At 40.4% G+C, this 17,785-nt stretch overlaps 1 protein-coding gene across 1 annotated transcript; it reads left to right on the forward strand.

Moving 5' to 3' along the window:
• Positions 1 to 1,898: 1,898 nt before the first annotated feature.
• On the forward strand, positions 1,899 to 4,442 carry LOC120033210 (SLIT and NTRK-like protein 5). The gene has a single exon (XM_038979494.1). It carries the CDS (start codon positions 1,899 to 1,901, stop codon positions 4,440 to 4,442), a length of 2,544 nt encoding a protein of 847 aa, XP_038835422.1.
• Positions 4,443 to 17,785: the final 13,343 nt, after the last annotated feature.

The following is a 17,785-nucleotide window of genomic DNA, read 5'->3' on the forward strand; positions in this document are numbered from 1 at the left end:
GGAATGCTTTCGCATTGACAGGGTTCAACATGGTAAGGACAGCGGATTTTCTGTCTGAGATGCAGGGCTGTATTGCTCATTTCAGGGGAAGCTAATTCTTGAGTTGGGGAGCTGTCCATGGTCCAGAAAATTATTTATTCCCATACAGCTCTTACAGCTGTATTCAAGTTGGTTGAATCTAAATTAAAACGATGAAACGGGTGGATTTGATTAAAGTGCCAATAATATACATCCGCGTTTACTGGTAGATATAATAAATTGACATTTACATTGCATAACTTTTTGGGGGGCTACTCAGTGTCCTTCAAGGTGATGAATGAATGCGCAATTCATGAAATCATTGCAATGACTCATATTCGTTCAGTGTAGGCCTATTTTGATTGTATGAATTAGTGGTAAATGGCCTACATAGGTTACAGACTAACTAAATATGGAATGCAATACATTCTTCATCGGTATGAATCAAATGTCCTTTCGTAAAACATAGCCTATTAGCCTACCATAAACTCTATTATCATATTAGGATGACTACACCCACAAAATCGGACCTCCAGACCGATAGCTTTTTCTATTTTCTCGATTTTGTCACAGATAGAACTTGTGTGTGTGTGAGTGGTGCGCGCGCGTTTGTGGGGGAGGGGGGGGGGGGGGGCGAGAGAAAGGGAGAGAGAGATTATTTGAACAAGAATTAAGAGATTATTCAATTTCAACATTATACCGGATGCGAAATAAAACGTTTATTATACTATTATTTATTCCACATCAAGATGTAAATTGTGCATGACATTCAGCAACGCTTGCAAATCCGATTTGGTTTTAATCAACTTGGGTCTCTTTTTTTCGCCCGAGGAATGAAAGGCTGTGACTGTCCCTATGTAACAATCAGTATTTCTAACGCATGCAGGATTGAGGATGAACACCTACCATAATGACCACGACTAGCCTATTTATCATTTATTAACAAAATATCTCCGGATATCTGATGATAATGATTGATACCCGGCGGTTTCTATACTATTCGCAAGTCGTCGGATCTGCAGGGTGGGTAGGAGATTGGTTTTTCCATAGGAGTGCTCGTATCCTATTTTTTTTAAATATATCATTAATTCTAAACTAAACAACGGAATTTTGTTCCATTCTATTTATAAAATATATATTTGAATCCTGGGTCGCATCGATTAAATGTGAACTTTGTCTCAAGATTAACTCTTTCCTGGAGTCTTCGGGGAATAGAATTTGAAATGGCAATGGATTCTGTATAAATGCCGCAGATGGCTAGTGGGTTTAGTTTGCAAGCCATTTGAATGCATCGATAGATTTCAAAATCGCACATCGCCAACCTAAAGGGGGCTATAATCAACCTGCTTGTTCTATTTTCAAAGAAACACATGCATAGGCTGTACTCTTTTCCATGACATTCCCACTGCATGTCATCAATATTTCGCATGGAGATTTATTTCATTTTCGGATGTCTATACCATGTTGAGATATGATGCTGTAGCTGAATAAATAATAATGGAACTGTACTGAATGTGGCATTTTAGCTGCAACAAATGTTTATGGCATAACTATATTGTGTTTGCAACTCTGTCCAGATTTCTGCTCTTTCTTATGCACGTAAAACTCCAAACATGTATATGCAAATAGTTCCTAAAATGCTTTACAAAGTGTATTCTGTCTCTATCCACAAGTGTATAGCTCTTTGTAACCACTGCATGCAGGGATTTTCCACTTAACACAAGATGTTCATTAAACAGACAATGCCTGCCTTTCTCTTCTAGATGACACCCCATACTGGCACCATACTTCAGTGAACTGGGGCACCTTCTCCCTCGAAAATGCATATCTGGATACTGAAAATAATCCTTCTGATCGCAGCATCTCTGAGTCTTGTCGAGATGTACGACAATTACGGGGAGATCTGTAGGAATCTATGTACATGCGAAGAGAAGGAAGGGATACTGACGGTAAGCTGCGAGAATAGAGGGATCATCAGACTGACAGAAATAAGCCCGGTGCATTTTTCAATGTACCACCTTCTGCTGACAGGGAACCTCTTAAAGAAACTGTCCCTCAACGACTTCATCAACTACACTGGGGCGACCATATTGCATTTAGGCAACAATGCTATCGATGAAGTGGAAACGGGTGCTTTCAATGGACTCCAGGGATTAAAGAGATTACACTTGAACAACAACAAGATAGACGTCCTAAGGGATGATACGTTTGTCGGCCTGGAGAGTTTGGAATACCTTCAGATTGATTACAATTACATCAACAATATAGAGCCCAATGCCCTGAGTAAATTGCATCAGCTCACAGTTCTCATTTTGAATGACAATTTGCTCTCTGCTTTGCCTACCAACATTTTCCGGAATGTTCCCTTGACACATCTGGACCTCAGGGGCAACCGGTTGAAAATGTTTCCTTACATTGGGCTCCTGGAGCACATGGACAAAGTGGTGGAATTACAACTTGAGGAGAACCCGTGGAATTGCTCATGTGAGCTCATTGCCCTGAAAGCTTGGCTGGAGAGCATATCGTACACAGCTTTAGTGGGGGAGGTGGTCTGTGAGACGCCGTTCAGGCTGCATGGCAGAGACCTGGACGAGGTCTCCAAACAGGAGCTGTGCCCCCGCCGAGCAATCTCTGAATATGAAATGCGCCCCCCTCCCCCACTCAGCACCAATGGATATTTCCAAACCACGCCAGCTTCGGTGACGGCCTCAGCCACCTCGTCGAATGCTTTCAAGGCGTCGTCAAGGCCTACCAAGGGCACCCGTCAATCAAACCGAACCAGGTCAAAGCCCACCTCCCGGATTCCAGCTAACCCTTACAACTATGGCCCCATCATTGCTTATCAGACCAAATCTCCTGTGCCTTTGGACTGTCCCACCACCTGTACGTGTAATCTGCAGATTGCTGATCTTGGACTAAACGTCAACTGCCAGGAGAGAAAGATTGAGAACATATCTGACCTGAAGCCCAAGCCATACAATCCCAAAAAAATGTACCTCACGGGGAATTACATTCCTGTGGTACGCAGATCTGATTTCTTGGAGGCTACCGGATTGGATTTGCTTCACCTAGGAAACAATAGGATATCCCTCATCCAAGACAGAGCTTTTGGGGATTTAACCAACCTGCGTAGGCTGTATTTAAATGGTAATCTAATCGACAGGCTTACAGCAGAGATGTTTTTTGGCCTGCAGAGTTTGCAGTATCTCTACTTAGAATACAACAAAATCCGTGAGATTGTAGGGGGCACCTTCCGGTTTGTGCCAAACCTTCAGCTGCTTTTCCTCAACAATAACCTTCTGAAAACCTTACCAGCGGGAATCTTTACTGGGCTGTCCCTCTCTAGACTTAATCTCCGCAGTAACCACTTCCAAAACCTGCCTGTGAGCGGTGTGTTAGATCAGCTAAAATTGCTGTTGCAGATAGATCTGATTGAGAACCCATGGGATTGCTCGTGTGACGTCGTCGGCATGAAGATATGGCTCGAGCAGCTCAGTGCAGGCACCGTTGTTAATGAGGTTAAATGTGAGACCCCCAAACGTCACAGCGGGATTGATATGCGTTCCGTTCAGTCTGAACAGCTGTGTCCAGATTACTCTGATGTGGTCGTCTCAACAGCGCCCCCCTCTGACGAGCCTCTGCCGGACAGAGCCACCACCACAGAGACCTACCAGAGATCTAACCCCACTAGCAGCGTCGTCCCTCTCTCTGTCCTCATCCTCAGCCTGCTGCTCGTGTTCATCATGTCCGTCTTTGTGGCGGCGGGGCTGTTTGTTGTTGTGGTGAAAAAGCGTAAAAAGTCCCAGAGCGACCGTACCAGCACCAACAACTCTGACGTGAGCTCGTTTAACTTGCAGTACAGCCTTTACAGTAATAACCGAACCGTCCCCAAAGTCAAAGCCCCCGCAGGACACGTGTATGAGTACATCCCTCACCCTATGGGCCACATGTGCAAAAATCCCATTTACAGGTCCAGGGAAGGCAACACAGTCGAGGATTACCGCGACCTCCATGAATTGAAGGTGACTTATAGGAGTGATGTGGATGAGGAGAGGAACAGCAACATGAGAAGTCCCACTTATAGCGTGAGCACTATTGAGCCTCGCGAGGACCCCTCCCCTGCAGACAATGCTGAGCACTTCTTCAGGGGCATCATAGAGGCGGACAACCAATCCCCCTCCGGTAACAGTCTAGAATACAAGTACACTGGCCCTGTCTCGTACACGTACAACCCAAACTTTGATGTTAGACGCCAGTTCTTACACCCAGAGAGGATACGAGAAACAGTGCTTTATGGCACAGCGCCGAGTACTGTTTACGTGGAGCCCAACAGAAATGAATATTTGGAACTAAAAGCGAAACTTCAAGTCGAGCCGGACTACCTCGAAGTTCTTGAGAAACAGACCACTTTCAGTCAGTTTTGAGCAACAGATTTGTCCCTATATGAAGGATTTCCCCCCTTAAAAGTACTGGCTCAATATTGAGGGTGCCTTGGCACGACACATCAACAAAATAAGCATTAAACGGGGTGTGCCAAACTCTATTATTCTTATTTCTTAATTACATGAGATTGCAGGAACTGAAAGTCTCTCTCTGAACCTAACTGGATGAACACACAAGTTGTCCTAGTTAACTGGTGATTTAGAATCTATTTTTATATGGTGAAGATTGAATACACATACATGTAAGTGTACAGGTAAACTTACCCAACTACATTTTCAGGAATATAACCATACATATATTGTGAATCACAAAAATGTTTATAAATCACCTTCTGACGAAAAAACACTGTACGGCAGTGCCTCCATCAAACTGCGCAGGACAATTCTCTGCTTTAGTCTGTAAGTATTTATTTATTGGAATACTCTGCCATGTATTTTCCAAACTTTTGATCCTTCATCAATATTACCTGTGTCATAATTCCATGATCCTCTGTAAACGTTTATGTTTGTAGTTCCATATCATTTACTGTAGCTCGCATTGTAAAAGTGGCTTTTTTTAAAAAGGTGGCACACCCCCAATGTTAAAGAAAGACTGCGTCATTTAAAGAAGAAAAGAAGTTGTCTTTGTATGCTTTCTGCACTTTTTGGAGTTGGAAGGCAAGTGGGCCTTTAAACAGCTATCATTAGGATGATTACTATTAAAAATGAATATGTGCATTCATTCTTAATATGTATTCTTGATATGTTATCAAATTCATGAATAATAATTGAAATAATAATTATGTTGTGTAATACTGATATTTTAATGTAACACCTATTTTTATACAAGCATTCGCAATTCTCTTTCCCTCATCAATTTCATTCGTTTTAATTGCTTTGCACTTATTGCACTATATTGACCAAAATATGTTAATGTCATCAATAAATATGATGTCAGGTTCATATACGTTCTTGTGGGGAAAATGAAAGGCTATCGTTAGATACTTCACGGAGGCAGCTGCACGTAACATGTACCAATCAAGAGAAGTTGGTGTTTCAATCGGATTTTGATCGATATGCTTCAATCAATGATCCTGTGAGGGTGTCCTCATAATCACGGTGGTTCCAATTGCAAACATCAACATTTGTGCTGATCATCTTCTGATAGGGTTAAAAACACATTACATCACAGTCACCAAAAAAATACATTTGAAAGTGTTCCTTTCAAGACTCCAGGGCCCTATTCCAGAAGGGGTGCATGTGAGCCTTTTTTATAGCGGCCCAAAATGAAAGCAGCATTTTAGAGAACAGAAGGGCACGAAACTCAGTGTATCTGTCGATATGTCATAGCCGTCACAGGAGGTGAATCATAGCCAAGTGTCCACAGGCTAACGATGGAGGCCAGGCCCTGTCATGGGCTGAAACGATGTAACCTAGGCTGTTGACAGTTTTGGGGTAAATTATGTGCCAGTGTAACTCATTTGGGAAGTGACACAAAATCTAAACATTTTACTTCCGGCACCCTCAGCAAAAGCTGCATGTTGTTGTGCGTGTGTTATTAGCCAATACTGAGAATCTGACCTAGCTGGTTTACTGCTGTGCTGCAGTTTCGTTTCCTGGTATTTGTGTTTCACCTTGGTAAAGAACTGCAGTGACCATAGAAATCCTTGCTTGGGAAAAAATGTATTTCAGGTGTGAATCATATTATGGCGTTAGTATAGGGATGTGTGTTCGATGTTTGTGTTTATGTATTGTGTGTCTACACTGACATGTGCTTCTTTGTGATTTCAATCTACCCATCTCATTTGTTGAGTGAACCTGGTGGGGGGGGGGGGGGGGGGGGGTTCATGCTCTTATTTTCAATCCAGAAGCCAGCCCCAATGTTGCCATGACCCTGAGCAGGGTAGCCGACTCCTGGCTAATGGATGCATGAATTAGCCATGTCCCACTGCAGGAGGTTGCCGTGAGAGCCTCTAACCTGACAAATAATGCTTTTAATAAGCCAATGGGGTCCTCTGTGGGGCTCCATGTGGAATGGCAGAATGGTTTAATTCGCCTCCCTGGATTCTTTCACTTAGCTCATTTGGAGGGGCCAAAGGAGGGAACATCTCTGCTGTAAACCTGTTGTGCTGCAGTGCAGGGCCGAGAATATATGTGAGGAGGACGCTCTGCCACAGCGTCATGATGATGTGAGCAATTGAGTTCAAGGAGATTTGGGTAATTGAGAAGGCAGAGATGAGATCTGACAGGCACCAATGAGTCTGATGATTGCTTTAATCATGATAGTTAATGGAATTCCTCCAGGCATGTAAAAGTGCTCAAATGTTCATCAACACATTAAGATTCCTTGTCCCTCACCTCTGTAATTACAGCTGTACTTTTTTTGTGGTGTTATTCTCACCGATTGTAATGAATATTTTGTTTATTGTATTATTTGAATCAATATGTCTGACACTATTTCTCATTTTGCAAACAGGCTCACAATGCGAGAACACCTGGTTTTTTACCTGGTTTGTAACCTTTCAATGGTTTTCATGGGCATCCAGAAAGAAACTATAACTTATTATTCAAAACAAGGGTAAATCATAATTTCCATTTGGCATTTTGACCTTTAACATATTGCAGTTTAGAGAATATTAGTGTGATTTGACTCTAACAAAGCAGCCTATTTCTCAAGTACCTGTTGTTAAGATTCCTAAGGGATGTTGTCTGATGTTAATTCACCCGTCTCCCCAATCTATAGTTTTCCCAGACCACATGAAAAGTAGTAAAATATGGTAATGAAATATGCTATAAGAGTATACTGGAAAAGGACAGTAATAAAAGCATGTATGTGTACTCCACATTCCTGTGGTACTGAGAGGTTGAGCTGAGCTGCTGTGCATACAACTTCCTGTTAAATATCACCTAGTGATTGTTCCTCTCTGCAGGGATAAAACCAAATCAAATCAAATGTGCCGTATGAAAAAAATCGATTCTGTTAGACGGTGAAAGTCTTTGCAGAAAGCCAGCGAGGGCCCTGGATTACTAACAAACTGCAACAACAGTTTTCAAAATGGATGCTATTTTTGTCTGTCATCGCATAACCTTGTGTGTGTGTTGGAGAGAGTGTGAGAGTTGTGTATGTGCATAGAATCTCAGTGACAGTGTTTATGTGTTCGGGAGGGAGGGGGAGAGAGTCGTGTATGTGCGTAGAATGTCAGCGACGGTGTATGTGTGTGTGTGTGTGTCAGTGCCTCTTTCCTGTCTCCCTGTTTCCAAGCATGCTCCCACTGGGTCGCCCGGTTGTGCTTATTAGGCTCGTGTTTTGTCCGTTTGGTTATAGTGCTGCAGACGTTGATCAGAAGCTGCGGCGACCCTGTCGTTTGATAAATGGCAACCATAGCATTACTGACTCCCCAGCCTCATGATGTCTGGCCCAAAAAACAACAGGTTGATGTATCGCTTCCTTGAGTGTGTCAAGTCATTTAACTGTAGCCCTTGCCCTAGCTCTGTGCGTCATTGTCTCTGAGTGGGAGGAAAGGAATGTATAAATGGTACACCCAATGATGCAGCATACTGTAGACACAGTTATTTTGTCTCGGAATGTTACGGCTGTACTGGGTGATATTGTTAGTTGACTTGAGAGCTGTTGACAGCCGTAGATATGCGAGAAGGTGCTGCTAAATTGATGTCAATGTGGCAACGGATTACGGTTTATTTTGTATGGTGTGCTGACTGGATAGGCTGTCATTTATTTTCCATGAAACCATGCAGGATCACACACACACGGTCACAGTCTCTCACACACACACGCACATGTACACACGCACGCACAAACACATATAACTGTGTATTGAAGTTGGATTTTAGCACAAGCTCAATATGTGACAATGTGATTTCATGCAAGACTCATGACCATAATATGGATATTGTTTACCCTCACAGGGACGGACTTTAAAAATGAAATTGCATATTTTGCTGCTATGTATGGGTAGAAATAGCCTATTGTCGTTGCCAAGATTAGAATTCTTAGACCATACTGAGGAACTGGCATAAGGGAGTTGTGTGTGTGTCATAAGGATGTGTGTGTTTTTATGCACTTCTGTGTGTGTTTTTCTGTGTGTGTTTGTGCGGGTATGTGCCTCTGCTGTGTGTAGATAGTCTTTAATTGGAGTCTGATTTACTGTAAAATTCCACACATGTGATGTTTTATTCTCTGTTGTCCACATTTCTCAATCTCTGTGTCTTTCATACACATTAAGGAGCATAATTCAGAAACAGGCCTGATAAAGGAATTAGACTAGGTGCTAGGAGATTGGTAATGAAATGGTGGGAGGTAGTAAATTAATTTCCCATTTTTATGAGACTCTGGAATTGACTCTGGAATACAGTATTTAAATGTTTTTTAAACAAACACATTTGATTAATGCAGGCTAGTTTGAGATTTGTTAAATGGAGGTAGTATTCAAAAGTATTCATCCCCTTGGCGTTTTTCCAATTTTGTTGCATTACAACATGTAATTTAAATGGATTTTTATTTGGATTTCATGTAATGGACATAAAGAAAACAGTCCAAATTGGTGAAGTGAAATGGAATAAAATAACTTGTTTCAGAAAATTAAACAAAAAAAAAAATACGGAAAAGTGGTGCAGGCATCTGTATTCACCCCCTTTGCTATGAAGCCCCTAAATAAGATCTAGTGCAACCAATTACTTTCAGAAGTCACATAATTAGTTAAATAAAGTCCACCTGTGTGCAATCTAAGTGTCACATGATCTGTCACATGATCTCAGTAAATATACACCTGTTCTGAAAGGCCCCAGTCTGCAATACCACTAAGCAAGGGGCATCACCAAGCAAATCAAATCAAATGTTATTTGTCACATACACATGGTTAGCAGATGTTAATGCGAGTGTAGCGAAATGCTTGTGCTTCTAGTTCCGACCATGCAGTAATATCTAACAAGTAATCTAACCTAACAATTTCACAACAACTACCTTATACACACAAGAGTAAAGGAATGAATAAGAATATGTACATAAAAATACATGAATGAGCGATGGCCGAACGGCATAGATGCAGTAGATGGTATAGAGTACAGTATATACATGTGAGATGAGTAATGCAGGGTATGTAAATATTATATAAAGTGGCATTGTTTAAAGTGGCACCATGAAGACCAAGGAGCAATCCAAACAGGTCAGGGACAAAGTTGTGGAGAAGTACAGATAAGGGTTGGGTTATAAATAAATATCCGAAACTTTGAACATCCCACGGAGCACCATTAAATCCATTATACATTTTTTTAAAGAATGTGGCACCACAACAAACCTGCCAAGAGAAGGCCTCCCACCAAACCTCACAGACCAGGCAAGGAGGTCATTAATCAGAGGCAACAAAGAGACCAAAGATAACCCTGAAGGAGCTGCAAAGCTCCACAGCGGAGATTGGAGTATCTGTCCATAGGACCACTTTAAGCCGTACACTCCAAAGAGCTGGGCTTTACAGAAGAGTGGCCAGAAAAAAGCCATTGCTTAAAGGAAAAAATAAGCAAAAGTGTTAGGTGTTTGCCAAAAGGCATGTGGGAGACTCCCAAAACATGTGGAAGAAGGTACTCTGGTCAGATGAGACAAAAATGTATGTTTTTGGCCATTAAGGAAAACGCTATATCTGGTGCAAACCCAACACCTCCCATCACCCCGAGAATACCATCCTCACAGTGAAGCATGGTGGTGGCAGCATCAGGCTGTGGGGATGTTTTTCATCGGCAGGGACTGGGAAACTGGTCAGAATTGAAGGAATGATGGATGACGATATATACAGGGATATTCTTGAGGGAAACCTGTTTGTCTTCCAGAGTTTTGAGACTGGGACGGAGGTTCACCTTCCAGCAGGACAATGACCCTAAGCACACTGCTAAAGCAACACTCGAGTGGTTTAAGGGAAAACATTTAAATGTCTTGGAATGGCCTAGTCAAAGCCCAGACCTCAATCCATTTGAGAATCTGTGGCATGACTTAAAGATTGCTGTACACAAGCAGGAACCCATCCAACTTGAAGGAGCTGGATCAGTTTTGCCTTGAAGAATAGGCAAAAATCCCAGTGGCTAGATGTGCCAAGTTTATAGAGACATACCCCAAGAGACATGCAGCTATAATTGTTGCAAAAGGTGAATAGTTATGCATGTTCACATTTTCTGTTTTTTTGTTATATTTCATGTTGTTTCACAAGAAAAAATATTTAGCATCTTCAAAGTGGTAGACATGTTGTGTAAATCACATGATACAAACCCCCATATAATCCATTTTAATTCCAGGTTGTAAGGCAACAAAATAGGAAAAATGCCAAGGCGGTGAATACTTTCTCAAGCCACTGTACTCAGATTCATATAATAGTTACATGCTCTGATTTCCCGAATAATCCTGAAACCAGGCTACCTAATGGGACTTTGATATATGATGTTAAATCGCCAATCAAATTAATCGTTCTACCACAGCAACCATGTCATTTTTGGGAAGCTCGGACATGTTCGGACATGTAAAGTTTGTATGTGATTTGTTTTATTTTTTTCCTGAATTCACGCCACTTGCACAAAAGAGGGGGGCTCGTGCTGCTGGTGCTAGCACATCCACAGATCAAATAAACCACTGGAACTCCGATTAAGGTGTTTACATGTCCTAATAATTCTAAAGATTGCTCAGAAATCCAGGTGTTTTAATCAGCGTATGCTTACTTCAATTATGACCTAACTAAAGCCATACTCGGCCATAATCTGTTTAATCAGTTTGAATTATTAATTTGATGTAAACATACTAAATGTTGAAGTCTGAGTAACTCGTGAAAGGACAATAACAAGGAAAGAATAAAACAGTGCCACTCTCCTCCTCCGTGGAATGAATCGTGTGACAGTTTGCATCCATTTGGACAATAGAGAGGGCAGAGTTGGCACTGTGTGGGTGTGCTTGTTAAAAATGGAACTTGTGCAGGATCTCTCAACAGGCCCGATGCAGCATCTACGTCAGCTTAACCTTGTGCTTTCCTTCCCATCCATTGTATGCTACAGTATATGCATCAGCAAACGTCCTCCAGTCCTAAGGAATCCAATAGTTTTATTCCACATGCCGATGAAGTGCTCTGACTAGCAAATTGCAAAGGGGTTCTTGAGTTGTTGCTTCTCTCCCCAGGCGAGTGTTCCACGTGATCAGATGACAGAAAGTGGACTATGCTATCGTCATCACCCTTTGTTGTCCATGTCCCGGGTGGGTTGTTGGAGATCACTCGTTTCTTGCTAGTGTCTATTCCCATTGGGTGGAGCATCATGGACATATGGTGTTTGAGAGAGCATAGTATTAGACCTACACTCCTAGCGAAAAGGTTTCCAAAAGGGTTCTTTGGAGGGATAGGGTTCTACCAAGAACCATTTTGATCTGAAGAACCCTTTTTGGAAGAAGAAGGTTCTTTGTAAGGCAGAGTTCTACCTAGAACCTTTTTCATCCTAACAGCCGTTTTTGGAAGAAAGGGTTCTTTGATGATTTTTTGAAAGCCAAGAAGAATTATTTGGCATGCAAGAAGGGTTCTAGATAGAAACTTTCTGAATCTGAATATTTTTTCTTTCTATTGTTTTCTTTCTTTTCAACAGTGCGTGAGCGTTACTGATTATCTCAGTGTTTAAACTAACATCAGGAATGAGAGTCATCTGAAAAGTAAAAATTGGTGTGAGAATGTTTTAACAGGATCGGTGGGTCCCCCACGGGACGGTTGAGCTAACGTAGGCTAATGCGATTAGCATGAGGTTGTAAGTAACAAGAACATTTCTCAGGAAATAGACATATCTGATATTGGCAGAAAGCTTAAATTATTTTTAATCTAACTGCACTGTCCAATTTACAGTAGCTATTACAGTGAAATAATACCATGCTATTGTTTGAGGAAAGTGCACAGTTATGAACTTGAAAAGTTATTAATAAACCAACTAGGCACATTTGGGCAGTCTTGATACAAATATTGAACATATATACAATGGTTCTTTGGATCAGTCTGAAACATTGCACATAAACTGCTGCCATCTAGTGGCCAAAATCAAAATTGCTCATGGGCTGGAATAATACATAATGGCCTTTCTCTTGCATTTCAAAGATGATGGTACAGAAAAAATACCAAAAAAAGTTTTGTTCTTTGTATTATCTTTTACCAGATCTAATGTGTTATATTCTCCTACATTCAGTTTACATTTCCACAAACTGCAAGGTGTTTCAAATAGTTTCAAGAAAATGCAAATCCTTGCTTCAGGTCCTGAGCTACAGGCAGTTAGATTTGGGTATGTCATTTTAGGCTAAAATTGAAAAAATAAATATATCCAGTATTGGACCTATATTGGATTATGTGTGCATGTGAGTTGTGTAACGATTCCCCTAATTGTACATACAGTTGAAGTCGGAAGTTTACATACATCTTAGCCAAATACATTTAAACTCAGTTTCACAATTCTTGACATTTAATCCTAGTAAAAATTCCTTGTCTTAGGTAAAGTTAGGATCACCACTTTATTTAAAAAATTTGAAATGTCAGAATAATAGTAGAGAATTATTTATTTCAGCTTTTATTTATTTCATTACATTCACAATGGGTCAGAAGTTTACATACACTCAATTAGTATTTGGTAGCGTTGCCTTTAAAATGTTTAACTTGGGTCAAACGTTTTGGGTAGCCTTCCACAAGCTTCTCACAGTAAGGTGGGTGAATTTTGTCCCATTTCTCCTGACAGAGCTGTTGTAACTGAGTCAGGTTTGTAGGCCTCCTTACTCGCACATGCTTTTTCAGTTCTGGACTGTGGTGTTAGGATTGAGGTCAGGGCTTTGTGATGGCCATTCCAATACCTTGACTTTGTTGTCCTTAAGTCATTTTGCCATAATTGTGGAAGTATGCTTGGGGTCATTGTCCATGTGGAAGACCGATTTTTGACCAAGCATTAACTTCCTGACTGATGTCTTGAGATGTTGCTTCAATATATCCACATAATTTTCCTTTCTCATGATGCCATCTATTTTCTGTAGTGCACCAGTCTCTCTTGCAGCAAAGCACCCACACAACATGATGCTGCCACCCCCGTGCTTTACGGTTGGAATGGTGTTCTTCGGCTTGCAAGCTTCCCCCTTTTTCATCCAAACATAATGATGGTCATTATGGCCAAACAGTTTTTTTCTTGTTTCATCAGACCAGAGGACATTTCTCCAAAAAGTAAGATCTTTGTCCCCATGTGCAGTTGCAAACCGTAGACTGGCTTTTTTATGGCGGTTTTGGAGCAGTGGCTTCTTCATTGCTCAGCATCCTTTCAGGTTAAGTCGATATAGGTCTCGTTTTACTGTGGATATAGATACTTTTGTACCTTTTTCCTTTAGAATCTTCAAAAGGTTGAATTGCACTTTTCGCACCAAAGAACCTTCATCTCTAGGAGACAGAACCCGTCTCCTTCCTGAGCGGTATGACGGCTGCGTGGTCCCATGGTGTTTATACTTGCGTACTATTGTTTGTACAGATGAACGTGGTACCTTCAGGAAATTGCTCCCAAGGATGAACTACACTTGTGGAGGTCTACATTTTTTTCTGAGGTCTTGGCTGATTTCTTTTGATTTTCCCATGATGTCAAGCAAAGAGACATTGAGTTTGAAGGTAGGCCTTGAAATACATCCACAGGTACACCTCCAATTGACTCAAATTATGTCAATTTGCCTATCAGAAGCTTCTATAGCCATGACATTATTTTCTGGAATTTTCCAAGCTGTTTAAAGGCACAGTCAACTTAGTGTATGTAAACTTCTGACCCACTGAAATTGTGATACAGTGAATTATAAGTGAAATAATCTGTCTGTAAACAATTGTTGGAAAAATGACTTGTGTCATGCACAAAGTAGATGTTCTAACCGACTTGCCAAAACTACAATTTGTTAACAAGAAATTTGTGGAGTGGTTGAAAAACGAGTTTTAATGACTCCAACCTAAGTGTATGTAAACTTCCGACTTCAACTGTATACAGTGCTGACATAGTGCTGACATCTTTGCCATGATTTCTGTCTTTCAAATGAGTATTTTCTGTGATTTTTATTGAGCGGAGAGTAGAAGAATAGTTGTGGGGAAAGAGTGAACAAGCAGTGTATTGGCCAGTTTTACCTAGTCTTGATTTTTCAGTGTAATATTTCTAGTTCAGGAGTTAAATTAACACTCAGTGGTGTAAAGCAACATCAGTGTTGATGTAATGACCAGAGTTGAGTGTGATTGTACTCTTTAATCTCTTTAGAGTGAAACTCTCAAAACCATGCCCATCTTTATCATATTTCCCAACATGCTTTATTGCAGGTTGATATTTAGAATTGATTGTTTTAATATCTGTGTTTTTGCATTTACATTGATTAGTTGATTAATGCTATGCGTCACAAAGATAAATAACATACATTTTTCTCAACTTACCCAATCTGTTAGTAGTTGGACTTATTGCACACGTTACTGAGATAGTTGTTCCAGATAAATAACAAACTGTACATTTTTCAAAATCTAATACAATCTGTTAGGAGTTGGAACTATTGCACCCAATACTGAGATTGTTGTTCCAGTTTAGATGATTTAGCTACTTTCGTTTCTCAATCTTCCCTACTGTGGCAGTCATTCTGAATGCAGGTTACGGTGATTAGAGGTTCTTATTGTTGGATATCCTCACTCTGGCTGGATTCCAATAGGATTTACACATCACTTTCCAAGCCAGCATAATTTGCCTTGCAGGCCTGATGTGGCCTGTAAACCAGGAGTTTGCTAACACCACTGTGTTTGTCACACCCTCATCTGTTTCACCTTTTCCTGTGATTGTCTCCACCCCCTCCAGGTGTCGCTTATTTTCCCAGAGTGTATGTTTCCTGTCTCTCTATGCCAGTTCGTCTTGTATGTTTAGTCAACCAGCGTGTTTTTACCGTACTCCTTTTTGCTATTCTCCTTTTTCTAGTCCTCCTGATTTTGACCCTTGCCTGTTTCTGGACTCTGTACCCGCCTGCCTGACCATTCTGCCTGCCTTGACCCCGAGCCTGTTTGCCACTCTGTACCTCCTGGACTCTGATCTGGTTTACACCTTTTTGCCTGTCCACGACCATTCTCTTGCCTACCCCTTTGGATTATTAAACATTGTAAGACTCCAAACATCTGCCTCCTGTGTCTGAATCTGGGTCTCGCCTTGTGTCTTGATAGTGTTAGGGTATAACTAGGCCCCAAAACATACACATTATGATGTATGTTATGTATTGTCATAAATAATTTAATTTTAAAGGCTAATAAAGCTGGTGTGACCATACATAGAGGGTTTAAGGAAGAACCCTTAAAAGATAAAAGTATTCTCGGTAGAACCCTTCATATGGTTACCTCAATCACCTCAACCACCACATACCCCAGCACATTGACTCAGTACCAGTACTCCTTGTATTTTGCCTCGTTATTGTTATTTTATTGTCTTACTATTTCTTTTTTTGTGCACATTTTCAGACTTTTTAATTCTGCATTGGTGGGAAAGGGCTCGTAAGTAAGCATTTAACCTGTTGTATTCGGCGCATGTGATAAATAATATGTGATTCGATTAGAGTGTCCGAGCAAGAACCTTTTGATGATAAATGGGTTGTTGGTAGAATCGTTTATTGAGGGTTCTAGGAAGAATACTTCATAGAGGGTTCTAGATTGAATCATTTACAGGGGTTCTATGAAGAACCCTACATAGAGGGTTATATGTAGAACCCTCTGCAAAGGGTTCTACCTAGCAATGCAAAGAGCTGAGAATTTCTCAGGCTATAATTTGGTCCTAATTTCTTGTAGTCAACTTCTCTGCGCTACGGATCCCTTTAGCGGGATCACTTTCCTAAACAACGGCTAGAATTGCATGATGCAAAAATATTACTCAAAATATTTATAATCATGCAATCACAAGTGAAATATACCAAAACACAGCTTAGCTTGTTGTTAATCCACCTATCGTGTCAGATTTTGAAAATATACTTTACAGCGAAAGAAATCCAAGCTTTTGTGAGTGCTACAACAGCTAGCCCCAAATTAGCATGGTCACAAAAGTCAGAAAAGCAATCAAATTAATCGCTTAACTTTGATAATCTTCGGATGTTTGCACTCACTAGACTCCCAGTTACACAATAAATGTTATTTTTGTTCGATAAATATTACTTTTATAACAAATAAACGCCATTTGGGTTGCGCGTTATGTTGAGAAAACTACAGCCTCGTTCCGGTCCTGAAAGGAAGAAGAAAATTCCGAAACGTATCAGATTAAAAATATTACTAAAAATATTTATAATCATGCAATCACAAGTGAAATATACCAAAACACAGTTTAGCTTGTTGTTAATCCACCTATCGTGTCAGATTTTGAAAATATGCTTTACAGTGAAAGAAATCCAAGCTTTTGTGAGTGTAGCAATCAATGCTAGAACAGTTAGCCTTATATTAGCTTGGTTAGCTTGGTCACGAAAGTCAGAAAAGCAATAAAATTAATCGCTTACCTTTGATAATCTTCGGATGTTTGCACTCACGAGACTCCCAGTTACACAACAAATGTTCTTTTTGTTCGATAAATATTACTTTTATCACAAAAAACGCCATTTGGGTTGCGCGTCATGTTCAGAAAACCAAAGCCTTGTTCCGTTCGACAAATTCCAAAAAGTATCCGTAATGGTCGTAGAAACATGTCAAATGTTTTTTATAATCAATCCTCAGGTTGTCTTTAACAAACATAATCGATAATATTTCAACCGGACCATAACCTATTCTTTAAGAGAGAAAAGGAAAATGGGGAGCTCCTCTCTCGCGCGCAGGAACTATTTAGAGGACACCTGACTACTTTTGAAAAATCTCGCTCATTTTTCAAAATAAAAGCCTGAAACTATGTCTAAAGCCTGGTCACAGCCTGAGGAAGCCATTGGAAAATGAATCTGGTTGATACCCCTTTAAATGGAAGAAAGACGGTCAAGGAAACACAGATTAAAAAAAATATATCACTTCCGGGTTAGATTTTCTCAGGTTTTCGCCTGCAGAATCAGTTTTGTTATACTCACAGACAATATTTTGACAGTTCTGGAAACTTTGGAGTGTTTTCTATCATAATCTGTAAATTATATGCATATTCTACGATCTGGGCCTGAGAAAATGTCCGTTTAACTTGGGAACGTTATTTTAAGAAAATAAAAAATCTGACCCCTAGCGCTAAGAGGTTATCAGAATTAACACTATATTAGATGTACTGTAATACTTTACATTGATAGATGGTGTGGTCAACAGGGAATCCATAATATGTTGCACCCATACAATTTCAAAAGACAGGATAAA

This window comes from Salvelinus namaycush, chromosome 40 (assembly GCF_016432855.1).
Source record: "Salvelinus namaycush isolate Seneca chromosome 40, SaNama_1.0, whole genome shotgun sequence".
In the NCBI taxonomy this organism is placed as follows: Eukaryota; Metazoa; Chordata; class Actinopteri; order Salmoniformes; family Salmonidae; genus Salvelinus; species Salvelinus namaycush.

Excerpts from the sequence above, each read along its gene's own strand:
- LOC120033210 (XM_038979494.1), top strand. The coding sequence starts at position 1,899 with ATGTACGACAATTACGGGGAGATCTGTAGGAATCTATGTACATGCGAA.